Source organism: Miscanthus floridulus, chromosome 19, assembly GCF_019320115.1.
Source record: "Miscanthus floridulus cultivar M001 chromosome 19, ASM1932011v1, whole genome shotgun sequence".
Lineage (NCBI taxonomy): Eukaryota > Viridiplantae > Streptophyta > Magnoliopsida > Poales > Poaceae > Miscanthus > Miscanthus floridulus.
The window spans coordinates 11,178,368-11,195,938 of NC_089598.1; the positions used below are offsets into that span (position 1 = coordinate 11,178,368).

A 17,571-nucleotide genomic window follows, 5' to 3' on the forward strand; every position below is an offset into this window, starting at 1 on the left:
GACACTGAAGGATGGCTACAAGAGACTTAGATTGTGTTGGGTTCATAAAATTTGAAAATTTAGCTACTGTAGCACTTTTATTTTTATTTGACAATTAGTGTTTAATCATGGACTAATTAGACTCAAAACGTTTGTCTCGCGATTTTCAACCAAACTGTGTAATTAGTTTTTTTTTCGTCTACATTTAATGCTCCATGCACGTATCACAAGATTCGATATGATGGCCACTGTAGCACTTTTTGGGAACTAAACACAGCCTAACTCAGGACAAAAGAAAATGAGTACCTAGCTCTTTCATGTACCCACAACCACAACGGCAGAATAAAAATTCTCGGGAAAAAAGAGAGGACATAGCTCTTTCCTGTACCCCCACAACAGCAGAATAAAAATTCTCTAGGATTCCTGTACCCACAACAGCAGAATGTTCCACAGACCACAACAATAACAGGCCCAAAGAAACATACTCGTATTTCTAGTAACTCATGGATCCGATGGGAGATGGAGAACCACCATTTGGAGGCATGCAATTTATCACAGAAACTCTTGCAGTTTCTTCAACAGCAAATTCTGGACTTCGGTGTGATTGCACACTGACACTGAACCACCAATATGCCTGCATGTAAACAACAGAACGTGAAGGCAGTCCAAGCCAACAAAAAGAAAAGAAAAGGAATATTTCTTACACATGGCATGAGCATAAGAATCAAGATTGAAGAGAGAAAAAAGTAGGATATGAGACATCTGAATCATGAGTAACAACTGGCTTTATTAGAGTAATATGAGCTAGGAAAAATACATCAGTTTAAACAAAGCACCTTGACTTGCATCAGGTTTAAACAAAGCAAGTCGATGATTCAGTTGCACATATCCATGATCAACAAGATGCCAGTCACAAGCCTAAAGATGTCTCAACTAACAGGCAATGATTTCGAAGACTTCACTTCCTAGCATCCATTTGCAGTACAGCACCCTTCGTCTGCTGGAGTAGCTGCCACGCACCTGGCTTGAAAGTCACCCGATTACCATATGCCTACAGTGCAGTTCAGCTCCACAGTTAAGGGTTGTTGTAGGCTTGTAGCATCAAACCCTCCAATGCACCAAGCACAATGGAGGAAAAAGAAAGGACTTCAACTAAGATCCAGGCATCCAGCAGATTCAAGTCTTTCACCAAGAAAAGTTCACAGTTTATTGGTCCTCACATCACAGAATTGTATGCATGAAAGTTCCTCTCCATGCTGTGCCTTAGTTCTTGAGTTCAGTTGAATGCACTGGTATATGTGCGCTGGACCACTACAGATCGATGACACTCCCAAGTCTAAAGATACAGAGACTCTGTCCCAGCTCCCTCTTCCCCTCCCCTGGCCAGGCGACACCACTAGATTTTCAGTGCTTACTTACAAATTCGAAGATGGCAATTGACAACCAGAACCTCAAACACTGCTGCTGAACCGCAAACGGCAAACATATACCAGTGCATTCAACATGAAGTCAAGATGAATATATGAAATCAAGAAAGATCACTAAGAATAATCATGCCATCGGCACTTGAAGGACAAGAGGCAGTACAAAAAACAAAGGCATAGCTGTAGTTACCATATGGCATGCACATTCGTTTGGCAAACAAACTGGAAGGCAACCAGCTGGAGTGGCTACAAGGATAGGTTGCAACTGTATACTCGTAATATACTGAAGCACTCTACGAGTTGCATACACGAGTGCATATCATAATTGGCCTAGACCAACAAGGCATTTCGGCTGAAGCAGTAACAAAAGTAATCCAACTGACACAATATAATTGGCCCAGACCAGAAAAGCTTAAAAACAGAATAATACATATGTTTTAGTCGACTAGCTAAAACTCAATAATCATCATGTTAGACAACACACTATTACACTACAATATACTACCTTCAGTGAAGTAACTTGTAGTTCAGACAAGGAAAACAATATGTTTTTCATGTCTGTAAAATCATGTTTTTCTCGACAGGAGGTAGCACATATAACAGAAGATACAGCTTAAGCATACCTCAAACTCTTCCTGCATTACATCTACATCTTCGCCTTCGTCTTCGTCTTCGTCTTCATCTTCATCTTCATCTTCATCTTCCTGTATGTAGAATAGGGGGAAACACATGCGGTTAGCAACAAAGTACCAACAAAATTAAATTATGACCTAAACGAAAACAAGAAACTGAATCAGTACCATACATCATCATCAGAGCGGCTTACCACATAATAACCACCAAATGGTAAATATCCATCCAAGTGACCACTAGTGTATGCATCAGTCTCAACCGGGTGCTGCATATCAGGACTTCCATTGTTTTTACAGCCTAAACAATGACCACCTTCATAAAGAAAGAATGCAAGAAACAGACATATCAGCAACCATGCACAAACAGATGTTAAAAACAGCAAGTAGTTGAAGGTAGAGAAAATTGTATAGCAGTTTAAGATAATGCACGAACTTGAACTGCAAGGGTCATGTACGATATAATAAACTACTAATAAAACATAAAACAACAGGCAAACAAACTGTCTTGTTGGTATAATAGGAATTGCAAATTATACTCTACAGTTAGCCAAAAAAGATCTACATCTAATAAAAAAACATAAGATCAGCAACCATGTACAAAGATGTTAATTACTCGAGTAAATTAAGGTAAGGAAAATTGTATAATGCAATAAGTACACAGTCCTGTGCATGAAACAGTTTGAGATATTACATGATCATAAACTGCAGGGGTCACGAATGATATGACATACTCAAATATAGCACAATGGCAAACAAACTGATGATACTACTATAAACAAATTGACATAATATAAAACATTCAGCAACGAATTTACAACTATATGTAACAGAAGAGCTAGCACAAGCAGAACCTGTATTTTTCTCAATTTTTATGCGCCAACATAAGCTATTGTCAAATACATACATGCAGGTTCTCTTGATTTGAGTTGCAAAACTGTGACCAGAAGGCCACACGAAGCAAATCACTACAAAATATATGTATGTAAACAAATATTCCTTCCAATGAACCCCTGACCACCGCCACGAGTATGTAAGGTTAATTTAAGATAAAAGAGTATTGGATACCCTTAGCTTCAAATTCGATCATGCGGCAACAGTTGACCTCCCAGTCACTTTTTCCTTGCATATGCGACACTTCAGCAAAGAATAGTTTCTTGCCAGTGCTTTGGTCATCATCAGTTTCTTTCTGCTTTGTTGTGAAATTGAAATGAAAATACCATCTGTGATTCTCATAAAGCCTTTGCTTCCTCAAAAGATCTTCCAGTTCATGTGCAAGATTCTAAAATAAGAACAACAGAAAACTGTAGCATCAGAGAGAGAGAGAGTGTGAGATGGAGAGGGGGGAGGGGAGAGAGAGAGAGACCCCGAAAAGATTGTTTTGCTCATTGAACTGGTCCAGTATAGCTTGAGCCAAATGCCACTTCTCACTACAGGTATTCTCACTACTTAATGAATTGGGACCTCCCTTTGTTGTACTAATCCTGTTTGAGTTCAATAATCAACAACAGTTGCTTGTAATGGAGATAAACGAAGTCCAGATACTTTACCTTGCTTCACACTGCCATAAATCAAGAAAGCTATTGATAGCATTTTCAGTTTCATCTATGCTCTGAAATGGTCCACCCACATTAGGGTATATCCAGAAATATCCCCTCATGTCAATCCTAATGTAAAACACCTCAAATGAATTTGCAGGATGGTAGATCAAAATATTAGGCCCTTTTTTTTAGTTGGTGGAGAGCCATGAATGGTGTTACGCGGCAATGTCCGTGGACTGTCAGTGATCGACTCTTCCGATGAACTGTCAAGATACTCGTCCGAGGATGAAACATCTGGCTCTTGCAGAGTTAGTGCAGATGTTGAGTCAGCAGGACCTGCCACAAAATTTCAGACCTGGTTGGGAATGTTCTGGATGTGACAGTCAATGGAGTCTGTGTTACTGTCCGTGGGTTGGCGATGTTTGATTCTTCATATGATGTAGTGTCGAGCAACTTCTCAAAGGATGAAACAACACCTTCTACAAGCTTCTGCTCACATGAATTGTCAAGAAACTCATCCAAGGATGGTCCATCTGGCTCTTGCAGACCTGGAGCATGTGTGGAATCAGCAGCACTTGCCACAGGCTCCTGACAAGTGGATGTGGAAGTGCTGGATGAGCTCCCAATGGTTTTACTATGTGGCACTGTTAGGGATCAACTATTCTAGTGACGTGGTGTTGGGCAACTCCTCCAAGGACAAAAACATTGGGTGTCTTGCAGAGTTTTTGCAGATGCAGACTCAGCAGCACCTGACACAGCCAATTACGCCTAAAGAGGAGAAAGCAGCACATAGTAAACAGATCTAACAAATCCTTTATTTGAGAATAATCATTGCACGATATTATATATACAAGTAAACAGAGGTCACAAATCTATGAAACCTCTAGTCTCAGTTCAATTGAAATACATACAAATGCAGCAGTTTATTTAGGGGCGTTTTCTCCTGCTGATAGATTAAAACAACTCGCGTTGACATTAAAAAAAAAAGAAGTTCCACCCCACACCCAAGGGTAATGATCATGAGTTTTTTTTTTCCGCTACCAATCTCAATTCTGCCCAAGGAATCAACAACTCGAACACAAAATGTCTAGATTGACCAGCATGTATTGTAAACCTAAAATTAGATCGACTCAATATGTGATATAAACCTAACACAAGATCGTCGCTACAGAACATAAAAAAAAGCGTGAGAGATCGTACGGTGTACGCAGCACAAGCAGGTCCTTCTTTACAACGGGCGGCGGGGTTTGACGGGCTTTGCGGGCTGGGGACGAGTGGCGGATCTGCGCTTCTCCTTCTCCACCACCGACGGGTCGCCGAGGGGAGGCTTAATCTGCCTATATGGTGCCGCCGTGCCGATTGCCCCTGCCTGGTGGGGACTGGGGGCCTGGGGCCATGCATGGATTTTGATCTCGAGGGCTGGTGGCCTGGTATGGGTGGTGGTGAGTCTGCTAGATGCTGCTAGATGGCGACCATAGCAGAATGGGAAGAAGGGAAAGAAGATGGCGACCATAACAGAGAACTGAGAGAAGGCCTCTGGAGATGTAGAGGCCTGGAGGGTTATGGATGGCGAGTTCATCACGCGATCAGATTGAAGAACAAGAAAGCGGGGGATGCTGGCTGGTTAGAGAAAAATACTATTTTAGTTTATAATTCATAATTCTATACGAGTAAGCGAACATGTATCGATTGTTTGGATGGATTCAAGATGTCTGAAACTCTGAAGAAATGTTCAGACTTCATAACATTGTTCAGAGTTGAATGCTGGCCACCAGTAGTAGTAGTATATTGTCAAGAAAATGATTTCAGCTTCTGGAAAACCTTTTTCTTTCGATTAACGTTGACCACAGGTCTTTTGTCGCGTTGTCCACGTGCATACCAGAGCAGCAGTTTCCACCCTTGTTTTTGTTTTTTCTCCCCACCAAGGGAGTCTGGCAACACTATGCCACCTTTATATTAGACGTAGAAAATAAAAAAAAAATTGGTCTATTTTTAATGGAGATCAGGCCAAAAACTACCAACTGAGAGAGGGCACTAGTCGACTACATGTCCGACCTGGAACCAATTTGGTCGAGAAAAGACCTTATTAGCAACTCGACTATCTAACCACTAGAGCAAGTAAATATAACTCCAACTAAAAAAGAACTAATAAAAAAATGACTTGGAACACTGAGCACCACCACCCTTAGAGAAGCGCTACAATACCTTAGTCTCACCCGCCCCGACCTGGTCTATGCGGTCCAACAGGTGTGCCTCTTCATGCACGACCTCCGGAAGCCGCTCCTTGCCCTCGTCAAGTGCATTCTCCGCTACGTCAAGGGTACTCTTTTCTGATGGTCTACATATTGCCACTAGTCTTGTCCAGTCCCTCACAGCATACTCAGATATCGGCTAGGCGAGGTGCCCTGCCTCCCGCCGCTCCATGTCGAGCTACTACGTCTACCTTGGCGACAACCTGGTATCTTGGTCGTCCAAACATCACACCACCGTCACTTGTTCCAGTGCTAAAGCGGAGTACCGTGTCGTCGCCAAGTGCTGCTGGTTGCGCCAGCTTCTCCGGGAGCTCCATCTACCTCTACCCTCCACCATGGTTGTCTTTTGTAACAACGTCAGTGCTGTTTACATGACAACTAATCCTATTCATCACTGTCGGACCAAGCACATCGAGATCAACATTCACTTCGTCTACGAGAAGGTCGTGCTTGGTGAAGTTCGTGTTCTGCATGTGTCGTTGTAGGGTCGAGATGACAGACTAGAGGGGGTGAATAATTCTTTCTAAAAATTAATCGCACCGGCTAACCGAAACAAATATAAAATTAAAACTATCGGTCTAGCCAAGACTACACCCTCTCTATCTATGGTCCTGTTCGGCAGGACTTATTGCTAATGCGGCTGATTTTAGGACTGATTTGTTGTGAGAGAAAAATATTGTTTCATGGCTAAAAAAGTAGTGTTGATTCTGGCTGATAAGCTCAAGCGAACATGTCCTATATTTTCAAGCACCTTACGAAGGATCCTAATTCAGCACAAAAGGTATCGGGCTAGCTAAAGCTTGTCTAATTAATTCTAGAAGCAATGTCACACAAACCTATGCAAGTAGTACTTCAAGCAGCGGAGGAGCTCCTGCACAAACTAGTATGCAAAAGCACAAAAGCCTAAGCTCACTAGCAATGATAAAAATAAGGCTACTCAAGCCAAATTAAAGAGCTCAAATTATTTAGCTACACAAACTAAGCAATGTAACTAATAAGCCTACTCAAACCAAATTATCTACTCAAGGAAGCTACTTCTATGCTACACAAGTAAGGAATATAACTAGTAAGCTACATAAGCTAACTAATTACAAGAGTAACTACACAAGCACAATATATATGAATATGTAAATATAAGCTTGTGTAAGGGGATTATAAACCAACGAGAAGAACAAGGTTGATACGGTAATTTTTATCCTAAGATTCACTTGTTTGCCAACAAGCTAGCCCCTGGTGTGTCGGTCGGTTCACTTGGGAGTTCACGCGCTTATAGCTAGGCACCACGCCTAGCTCATCGCTCGGGCACCGTAAGAACCTCCACAAGATGAGAGCATTCAATGACACGCTCTACTAGAGTTACTCTTCATGGCTCCCATAGGACGAGCACAATACCCCTCACAATCACATCTTTAGAGCACCGCACAATGTTCTTACGAACTTCACGATAGAGAACTCACCACCAAACCGTTTAAGAGGTGGCAACCTCCTAGAGTAACAAGCACCACCGGCTTGTAACTCGATTACCTAGTGCCACTCGATGCAATCTCATAAAGCAACGCACTAGGAATCGCTCCCACACTTAATCGGATGATCACTATCAAGCGTATGTGAATTAGAGGCCCAAAGTCAAGCATAACTCAAGGGAAACACATCCCCAAGGTGCTCAACCAGCCCCAAGGGCCGACCACCCCTCTATTTATAGTGTAGGGGAAGAAACTATGTGTTTTCCCCTTTTCCTGAGCTCTAATGGCTATGCGGGACAATCTAGGGTCAATTCCTGGGCAGCCCGCCCTTCAACGCGAACTAGCCATTAGACACAGAAATATGAACTGTGGACAGTCCGCCATTAGGGCCCGGACTATCAGCCATTGATTTTCCAACAACCTAGACAGAGTTCTAGCAACACTGTGCACCAAAGAAAAAGAGCGGCAGACAGTTCGCCATTTGTCCCCGGACTGTCTACCTTTGACATCCAATGGTTGTGACAGAAAGCCCAATAACTCTGTACTCCAATGAAAATGACCAATGGACAATCTGCCACCTAGGCACGGACAGTCCGCTGTTCACCTATCAGCCCGTGAAACAATGCAAGTGTCGCGTTCGATGTCCCCAATCGACATCGTCCGAGGACCGCGGACAGTCTGCCACCAAAAGGGTAGATAGTCCGTCGTTGTCCAGAAAGCAACCCAAGCTCCCTACAAACTCCTCCTCGCTTTCAACTTCTTCTCTTTTGCAAATGTGCCAACACCACCAAGTGATACACCACCTTGTGCACATGTGATAGCTTTCACAAACATTTTTCAAAGGATTTTCACTTCTTTCACCACGCCACTCGATCCTAACACGTATGCAAAGTTAGATCGCTCAAGTGGCCCTAGATGACCGATATGCAAACAAGTTTGCCCCTCTTGATAGTATGGCTATCTATCCTAAATTCGGTCATGTACTTCTCTACATAACCTTTGACCAGTGAAATGAAATGTCGTATAGGTTATACCTTTGCCTTGCGCATTCGATTCTATCTCCTCCAATATTGATGCAACACATGCACCAACCTCAATCACCAACTGATATGATCCTCTTCATATCATCACGTGACCTTATTGGTTCATCAATCTTGACATCACTTGCTCTTCATCGTTGGTTCAGTCCATCGGCGCCAAGTCTTGCTCAAGCTTCCCCGCCACGTGATTTATTGCTTCAAAGCCTCCGACTTGCTTTTCACTCTCGCAACCGATCCATCAAGCCAAGCCTCATCTTGATCTTCTCCACCTAGTCACATGACCCCATGTCATGTCTCATATGCAATGAGCTCTTTCATCGCATGTGTGAGTCTTGCAACATTTCCAAGCCATTTTCACCTCTTTGGTATGAGTTGCTCACACAAGTGTACTTGTGGACTAATTACCTATGTATCTCACATAAACACATATTAGTCCACCTAAATTATCACTCAATTACCAAAACCAAACTAGGGACCTTTCAGTCATCCTCACATTAGTTCACAGATATCATGACTAAAGGTCTACCTGTACAGTTATTTACTAATTTTTGGTTCAGTCTATGCATCGTGAACCTCTGCTATGACTGCGAGGGGTGTTAGATATGTATATATCTAGGGGTCTAATTCTAAATGTACTGAAGGCCTTGGGAGCTATATATATATATGAAAGTCACTCCTCCTTAATGGGTGTGAGGTGTTTCTCTAATCTTCTATAATATGCATTTCTCTTTTGTGTGTATGGCTCCTCTATTAGAATAGGATGGTAGTATAATTTGGGTAAAGGAAACGGAGTTGGTCCTTAATTACTTGTGTAGGTTGGCTCGAAACTTCTCCATATTATGTACTCTCCTTATTCAGAGCATTCTTCTTGAACTCCTTTGGATAACACATAGTAGAGAGTATTAAATGACTTAAGCATCTTTATTCTTCAATTTACAGATAGACTAACATGATAATAGGCGTGGCAAATGAAATATGTAGCCACATATAATGATTTGAATCACACTAGCACTAGAAAGATGAAAGAGGAAAACATTTTATAGACCAAAATACATAATACAACTGGTAGCTTTAAGGTTCTACTCTCACCAACAATAATAAGGTACCCAAGCGGGGATCACCAGATCCATATGGTGAGTCTGGTTCAAGAGCAACTTTTATAGCTGGGTATTCTTTAAGCATATAACACACAACACTACAAACAAGAAATTAAATAGGAGAGGAGTGAAAGTTTATTCTCTTCTACAAAATACTGACCCAAAAAATTAAAATAAATGTGTCACTGACCATTTGAGAAGGTTAGCTCTTAGAAAGGTAGGATCAACTTCAATTGCCTTTTTTATCAGCTACAACTTCTATGCACCATATTGCATTTAATGGGAGAGAGATCAAAAGCTTGTTCAAATAAGCCAAAATGACCGCACTTCAGCTACACATAGTACTTTATATGAGTGCACCTACACTAAGAGTTGCAGCAATAGTAGAGAAGCGAACAGGCTGGAAAGATAGACGTGGAGGGTGGGTTCACGCATCATCATGTTCATCGAGCTTGATGAGGGTCCGAGAGCAATCGATATAGAGGTCAGTGGTGGCTTGACCATCGTCAATAGCCTGAGTGTATAGCTCAAAAGGAAGCTCAAAGTCATCATCATTAAGTGCTTCTTTTGCCTCCTCTGCACACATGAATTGTAACACATTTTCTTTTTAGTTTGGAGGCGGTAAATATTTCTGAGCAATATAAATAAGTGTGAAAATGGAATATATATTCCCAGCTAGGGTCAAAAATTAGTAGTGTCTATCTAATTGTTCCTTGTTGTAGCATCATTTGATATTTGTTGACATTTCTGAGCATCACTCTTTAGTCTTTACTAAGTTGTCGTCCCTAGCAATGATGCCAAAAATACATTGTTGGTAATTATTGAGAACATTTGAAAATCTATATATATTAAGTATCCGCAAGCGCACAAATAATATATCATCGTAGCATTTCACCCAGAAGTATACCAGGTATCGTTATTTATATTTTATCCACAGGGAGGAGCGATGGGGTGGCTAAAGATATTGATAAATATGTATACCTATAATAAGATCATTAACTTTCATGCTATAGTAGGGGTAAATCAAATGATAAATATATGATAAGTATAAGGCATTGATAGTAATCTAGAGATAGAAATAGATACCCATAAATGTAGTATGGCTAGACAGAAGATTAATTAAGAGCAAAAGATTCCTAAGTTATTCCTTATTTACTAAGTCTTTTATAAACCTAAGTATATACACTCTCATCTATAGCACAATTAACTCTGTATCTATGCATAAGGAATATTACTAAAGAAGATCAAGAACAGAGCTTGTCTCCCTTCACAACCGGATTCTACTTGTTCTACAAACAGAGAGTGGACTACAAAGGACTCAACGGGAGTGTCACATTCGTGATCTACCACATGACCCAGAGTGTAGAGTGCATCCACAAGTAAACAATATTTAAGCACCATGCTTACATAATGTCGACCACTTAACCCACTCGAGTATTGAGCTAAAAGCTTTGCGAACATATGCATAAATTCATTATCAATCATGACTATATCAAGTATATTACCAAAGCAAACTAGGAACATAATAAATAGTAACATAGTATTGAAGTAGCACAAAGTCATAAAATAAAGAGAGATACAATGGCTTTATCAGCCTTCAGACGGTGAATCCGAAATCCTAAGCAGTAGTCCAAACTCTACTTGAATCTTGCTAGCTAGCCTATATTAGAATTTAAAGAATTAGAGCTCTACTCTCTTATCTCTGGAAACCCTAATTTCTGGTCTGCTATTGACTTATGATCTAATGATGCATGAGGGAGGGGGTAGGAGCTGGTATATATAGGCCGGAGCGTCAATCCTAAGCCCTCGAATCAAACTGACTTGAATAAATGGCATAGATGCAATCTAGAAGGCGGTGGAGGAACCGATGTTGAAGTGGAGGCTGACATGTGGGACCAGGGGACCGACCGGCCTATAGGTAGGACTGGCTGATCCCACTTAGAAGTTGCTCGGTCCCTGCTTCGGTGGAGTGCCTTTTGGTGTCCTCTAGAACCTTCTGAAGTTGTTTTCGCCATGAAAAAACATGATTTAATTTGATGAATTGATCCTCCTTGATGATTTTTTGGATAAACCTTGCTAAAAGCATAGATTCACTAAAACTTGTGAAAATTATAAATTTAAATCCCTAAGTCTATATTGGTGATCATTTTCATGCATGATTTCAAGTTATATTGACAGTTCATGATGGATGGTAACTACCGTCAACAAACTCTCCCAAGCTTAACCTTTGTTTGTCCCTGAGCAATGCTAAACTTAGCAATGGATCATGAGTTGCTATAGTGTTTTCACTCCTCAAAAGTACACATGCGTTCAAACAAGAATTCTCCTCTGGTTTAGAACAAACTAATCTGACTTTCAAACTTACCCATATTACCTTCAACCATGGGGCTTGGAGCCTTCACTTGAGTCTTGAGTAATTGAAAGATAGAACAATTAAGTTAAGCACTATGTCTCAAGTTCTTTGTTCAACCATTATTCTAGAGTTTTTGCAAGTTTTTCAAAATAAAACTCAGAGTTTCCATTGTATGACACTCTCAAATCTCTCAAAATATGGGGTATTTATGGATCCTCACCAAGGTAAAAATAATGTTATGCCTTTCTTCTTGCAACTAAAGCTTATGTGGATCTTATAGGAATGGTGATAACATGAAATAGCATACTTGCAATACATATATTGTAAAGTCAAACAACGGATCCAAAGAGAGTTAAGTTATATAATCAAATCAAGATGTGCATGTGTGTGGTGGATATATATGGTGGCTAGCCTAATTCTACTATGCTCCTTGAAAACATATCTCTCTTTTGAAACTTGGAAATAATTGTAAGAGAACATGGGCTATCTTATTCATCTCATAATTATTTTTTTTTCAGAAGGGCATCTGAGTACCCATTGTTTTAATATCTCGGACACTTGACCATTTTTTCCAATACTTTCTTCTTCTTCCTTTTTTATGAATAACTTTTGCATAGCCTTTGCTTCTTTCCTGCAACAAAACTTTTGAGAGATAGCAACAAGAACTTAGATCATTTTATTTGGTGGAAAGCCTATCAAACATATTTTTGGTATTTACTCCCGGTGTAGGAGTAGAATATTTTTAGGTGGATCTAGATGGAATGCATATTTTTGCGCCTACTCCTAGTGTAGGAATAGTGCATATGTGATGGTGTGTATGTGATCTTGATTTTAAGAGCATGACAAACCTCTCATAAGGATCCACAAAGCTTGACAAAACTCAATGCAAAACAAGTAGCATATGTAAGTGGAAGCTTTCATATCCTAAATATAAACATGTTTGGCTCTGGTAGGAATTCAAGCTTTGTCATACATGAACTCATCATGTTACCTTTTATATTTTTTTTCAAAAGAAATCTCTAGAATTTAGTATCACTTTGAACAAGATAAATAGCAGCTCAGACCTTCTCATATCATATATGTCAATTACCTAGACTTAGATCAAGCATTAGCTACCCACGAGTTTCAAGTTCAGAATAAATTCTCATGTTAAAATAGTCATATCCAAAACTCGAGAGAATTCAAGGCTGAAAACTAGTTACTTAAAAGAAATTACAATAGAGCAACTATTCATCATTTCCATCATGAGACATCATCTTCAAGTTCTTTTTATTTATTCAACTCTTAAAAATAGAAATTATAGCAAACTTTATGCACACTCTTTTTGTATGGTTTTCAATTTTTTTAGATCATACATTACTAATATATATATATAAGATAACTTTTTATTTTGTTTTTGTTATGCATCCTTTTTAATAAGACAAACTTGAAAATAAAAGGAAAAGAAAATAAAGTACTAGAAAAAACAAAGAATACTTACCTTAGATAATGGGGGATCCTCCTCCCCCAAGATGGGTGTTTGCTGCAGTCCTTCAAAAATAGTGGGTCGAAGTTTAGCTTCTCGAACAAATAGTTCTGGTTCTCATTCTCTTGTTGTTGTTGTTGCTGGATGTTGGTGAGGCGGTCTCCTACTTCTGCTTGCCACTGGGAGTGCTTATGAAGCGTATTCTGAATGTCTTGTTGTGTCTATTCAATGGTAGTCAACCTGGTGTCAAGGCGGGAATGGTCCATCTGCTGATCATGGTAGCCCATGTGCTAGTCATGGTAGCCACGGGCCGAGAAGGACATACATCCTCCCTAGTGGCCACTTGAGACTTCTTCATAGGGTTGTTGCTAATAGTAGTCAATGTTGCCATTCTGCCATTGCCCGCTTGAGCCCTATTGCTAGGGAGCTCTTGGAGTGCTGAGGAGCGGGCTGCTCCCAACCAGCATGCTTGGGATGGTTCATTCAGAAAGACTCTGGCTGATCCCATCATGCATAGTTAGTGAAGGCAGGTCCTTCAGGAGTTGGATCATCACCACGGTACCAGGGCTGTGGGTTGCGAGTAATTCTCGTAGAAGCACTTCTATGAGGTGCTCCTCCTTAACCTGTAGATCAAAAACAAAATAATTCACCACATACAAACTGAGGTTCTGATCTGGTAATGAAATCTTAGTTGTATACCCCAAATACATCATGACAAGTTAACCATTATTGTTCTTTTTTAGCATGTGAACCTAGACAAAATATTCATAATCAATGTACTAGCGATCAATGTCTTCAATATAAGCAACATAAGCATTTTCCAAAAGACCCAAATTTTGGGTGATGCGTGTGACCAAAGAGGTACAGCCGACATCTCCCTTGAGTTCAAAAACTTCCTTCCATTGTTTCATCATGAATTTAATAGGTGAAACCTTTCTTCTCTTAACCATGGCATAAAGTAACTTGAGTTCATCAATCCTTACGGTGTGAAAATCATTTCTAGGAAATAAAGAAAATCCTAGCCATTTATGCATGAAGCGTAGGGTAGTGTGATGAATGTCACTAGTGTGAGGATGGTGACAATTGGGTTCCTCGGATATTTCTCTCTAGAATTTTGTCCTATCAAAATCTTGCAAAGTAGAATCTATGTCAACTATGCACTGTGCATTAAATCCTAGAATCTCACTAAATTGTTTCTAGGGGACAGACAAATCTTTCCCAAATAGTTTAAATATGACTTTAGAATCAGTGGTTTGCATAGTGCATAAAAATTTTGTTGTCAAGAGCTTAGACCCCAGCTCATCAATATGCCAAATATTTTCCCACCCAATAGTTTTAAATATGATTTTGAATTCAGCATTCATACCTATTGCTTGCAGAAGGGCTAGGTCATAGACAGAAGTATGAATGAACCTCCGGGTCTTCAGCTGCTTGTAGGCCTCTTTCTCTGTCTTGTTCTAAAGCTTGAGATGTTTCTCTTCTAGGAGAATGTTCTTTTTAGCTGAGGATAATTAAGGCGATGCTCTAACAGCAGGAGGTGGAATGTCAATCTGCATGTCAGCGCTCGCTTGGGAAGAAGAGCTTCTCATCTAACGGGATGATGCCGCACGCTTCATCTTGCTCAAAAACTTGCTCATCTTCCTTCTCCTGGCGAGGGTTTGGGATTTTAAGTCTGCCTAATCAGACTTCTCTGTTTGTGCTTATTCTTCGGGTGTATTATTTGGCCCTGGAGATGGAGACCTTGACGGTTGCACTTGCTTCTCTTGCCAATCCAAATTAGAGCATTATTCTAGTCTTGGCTTGAAAGCGAATCATTCTTCCTTGCCATTGATATGGAATTTAATTTCTCTGGCTCCAACATCAATGTGTGCATTTTGTAGTGCTTAGGAAGGGTCTCCCAAGTATGAGGGGTGTCTTCATGTCTTCCTACATGTCAAGTACTACAAAATCCACTGGAACAAAGAAGTTTCTTATTTTTACCAGAATATTCTCAGCGATTCCTATAGGATAGCGAACCGATTGGTTGGCTAGTTGCAGGCACATCGATGTTGGCGTGAGCATTGAATAGTTGAACTTGTCGAAAACCTTCTTGGGCATGACACTAATGCTGGCTCTAGGTCTCAAAGTTCTGGTTTTCGATCGAACAATAGATAGTGGGACATCCTGGATCCTTCTTCTTGACAGGTGATGTGTTCAGGATAGCGGCACTACACTCCTCCGTTAACTTGATTACCTCAGTGGTGGGTAGCGGTCTTTTGTTGTTGAGAATGTCTCTGACGTACTTCGCATAGGTAGGTACCTGTATGGCATCTAGCAGAAGGATATTGATATATAACTTTTGAACTACCTCTATGAACTTACCAAATTGCTCATCTATTTTGGTTTTTTGATTTCTGCGCGGAAATGGTAGGAAAGTGGTGTCATGAAAATCTTACATCATCTCTTGTGCTTGTGGCTCAACTTCTTCAACTTCATCATCCTTCTTCTCCTCTTGTACTGCTACCGGTGTCTTACCTGTCCTTGTTGTATAAGGAGGATCACGAGTAGACTTGCCACCTCTTGTGGTTATGGCGTTGACCTTTTTAAGGTTTGTGGCAAAAGGCATAGCAGCGACCAACTGAGCTAATTGAGATTCTATCTTTTTATTATAGCTAAGTTGGTCTTTTATAGTAGAAGAAAAACTATCCATTTTAGTGTTTATGTTTTCTAGGACTTTGTCATTAAAAACAAGCTTTTTAGAAATATTCTCATTAATCCTGACTTGTTCTAAGATTAGGTCTCTCAAGGATGGCTACTTCGAATTAGAGGAATTATAGTAATTATTTGGGTGCTTACCTTGGGAATTTGAGCGTTGTTGTTGTTGATTCCATCCTTGACTCTGTTGTTGTGGGACAGAGTTGACGACGATGTTTGCATCCTCTTGATATTCGGGAAAATCAACCCCTAAATATTCTCCATGCATGTTTTGAGCATTGTAAGCATCTTGTATAGCTTGATGATCTTTCTTGTAATTGGCTCGCTGTTCAAGCCAATTCAATAAGACGTCCATCTTGGTTTATAGTGCACACACCTCTTCTGGTACTTCTCCACTCTTGTTGCATGCTTGAATATTATATTGAGACCAGCCTTGGTTAGAGGCTATCTTCTCCATAAGAGTTTTAGCTTTTCTAAGGGTGAGTGACATAAATGATCCTCCAGTAGTAGCATCTAGTTGTTCATGAGCTTTCCGAGTTAATCCATGGTAAAAGCTTTGCATGAGCAATGAATCTTCCATTTCATGATGAGGACAATCTGAAATATATTCTTGAAAATGTTCTCACGCCTCTAGAATGGTTTCTCCTTTTTGCTATTGGAAGTTGGAAATCTTTCCTCTTAAGGCATTGGTCTTGCCTATAGGGAAAAACTTGCTAGAAAGGCCTTCAAACATCTTGCCCATGTATTGATGTTATCTTTGTTGGTGTAGAACCACTACTTTGCCCTTCCCACTAGCAAGAATGGAAATAGGTGGAGTAGGATGATATCTTGAGCAATGTCCTTGATGGTGATTGTGCTGCTAATCTCTAAAAAATTCTGAAGATGAGCACTAGCATCTTCATGTGCCTTTTCGCTAAATGGGGTAGCCTGCACCATATTGATGAGGCTTGGCCTGAGTTTGAAATCAAGGTTATTGGTTTTGAGTGTTGGTCCAGTGTGGATGTTCTCGGTGCTTAGAGCAGAGAACTCATGCAAAGTCTTTTCAGCCATAGCTTCAGAAACTGGTGTTGAGCTTCCTCTTGATTGATTTGATTCTGATTGATGGAGATTGTTGGTGAATCACAACCAATCCTATAATACCCTGTATAAGATATGAACAAAGACAAACAAGAGTAAGCTTGCTAAAGCAGAGGTATAAGGTTATGATCTCATCTATAAATATTTATTTGATCAATTCTCTTAGCCTTGCGCCCCTCCTCGGCAACGGTGCCAAAAAATGCTTGTTGTCATTTCTTAGCATCACTCTTTACTAAGTTGTCATCCCTAGCAATGATGCCAGAAATGCATTATTGGTAATTATTGAGAACACTTGAAAATCTATATATATTAAGTATCCGCAATCACACAGATAATATACCATCATAGCATTTCACCCTAGAGTATACTAGGTATCATTATTTATATTTTATCCACAGGGAGGAGCGATGGGGTGGCTAGAGATATTGACAAATATGTATACTTATGATAAGATCATTAACTTTCATGCTATAGTAGGGGTAAATCAAATGATAAATATATGATAAGTATAAGGCATTGATAGTAATCTAGAGATAGAAATAGATACTCATAAATGT

At 40.1% G+C, this 17,571-nt stretch overlaps 1 protein-coding gene and 1 non-coding gene across 6 annotated transcripts; one reads left to right on the forward strand and one right to left on the reverse strand.

The window, feature by feature from the left end:
* Positions 1–265: 265 nt before the first annotated feature.
* LOC136527288 (uncharacterized) lies at positions 266–5,332 on the reverse strand. Of its 5 annotated transcripts, XR_010776741.1 has the most exons (7): positions 3,583–3,949; positions 3,399–3,516; positions 3,101–3,314; positions 2,230–2,348; positions 2,027–2,107; positions 816–1,030; positions 480–613 (listed from the first exon to the last, which is right to left on the reverse strand). XR_010776741.1 is itself a non-coding variant. In XM_066519956.1 (6 exons), the coding sequence occupies exons 1-6, from the start codon at positions 3,690–3,692 to the stop codon at positions 473–475; spliced, it is 783 nt and encodes a 260-aa protein (XP_066376053.1). In that variant the 5' UTR covers positions 3,693–3,949; the 3' UTR covers positions 266–472. The 5 variants fall into 5 exon arrangements, 4 of the variants coding, with proteins under 4 accessions (XP_066376053.1, XP_066376054.1, XP_066376050.1 ...); XM_066519956.1 differs by lacking the exon at positions 816–1,030 and having other exon boundaries at positions 266–613; XM_066519957.1 differs by lacking the exon at positions 480–613 and having other exon boundaries at positions 747–1,030.
* An 11,183-nt stretch (positions 5,333–16,515) lies between these two features.
* Positions 16,516–16,622, forward strand: LOC136530247 (small nucleolar RNA R71). The gene has a single exon (XR_010777730.1). It is a non-coding gene; the product is annotated as a small nucleolar RNA R71 (small nucleolar RNA).
* Positions 16,623–17,571: the final 949 nt, after the last annotated feature.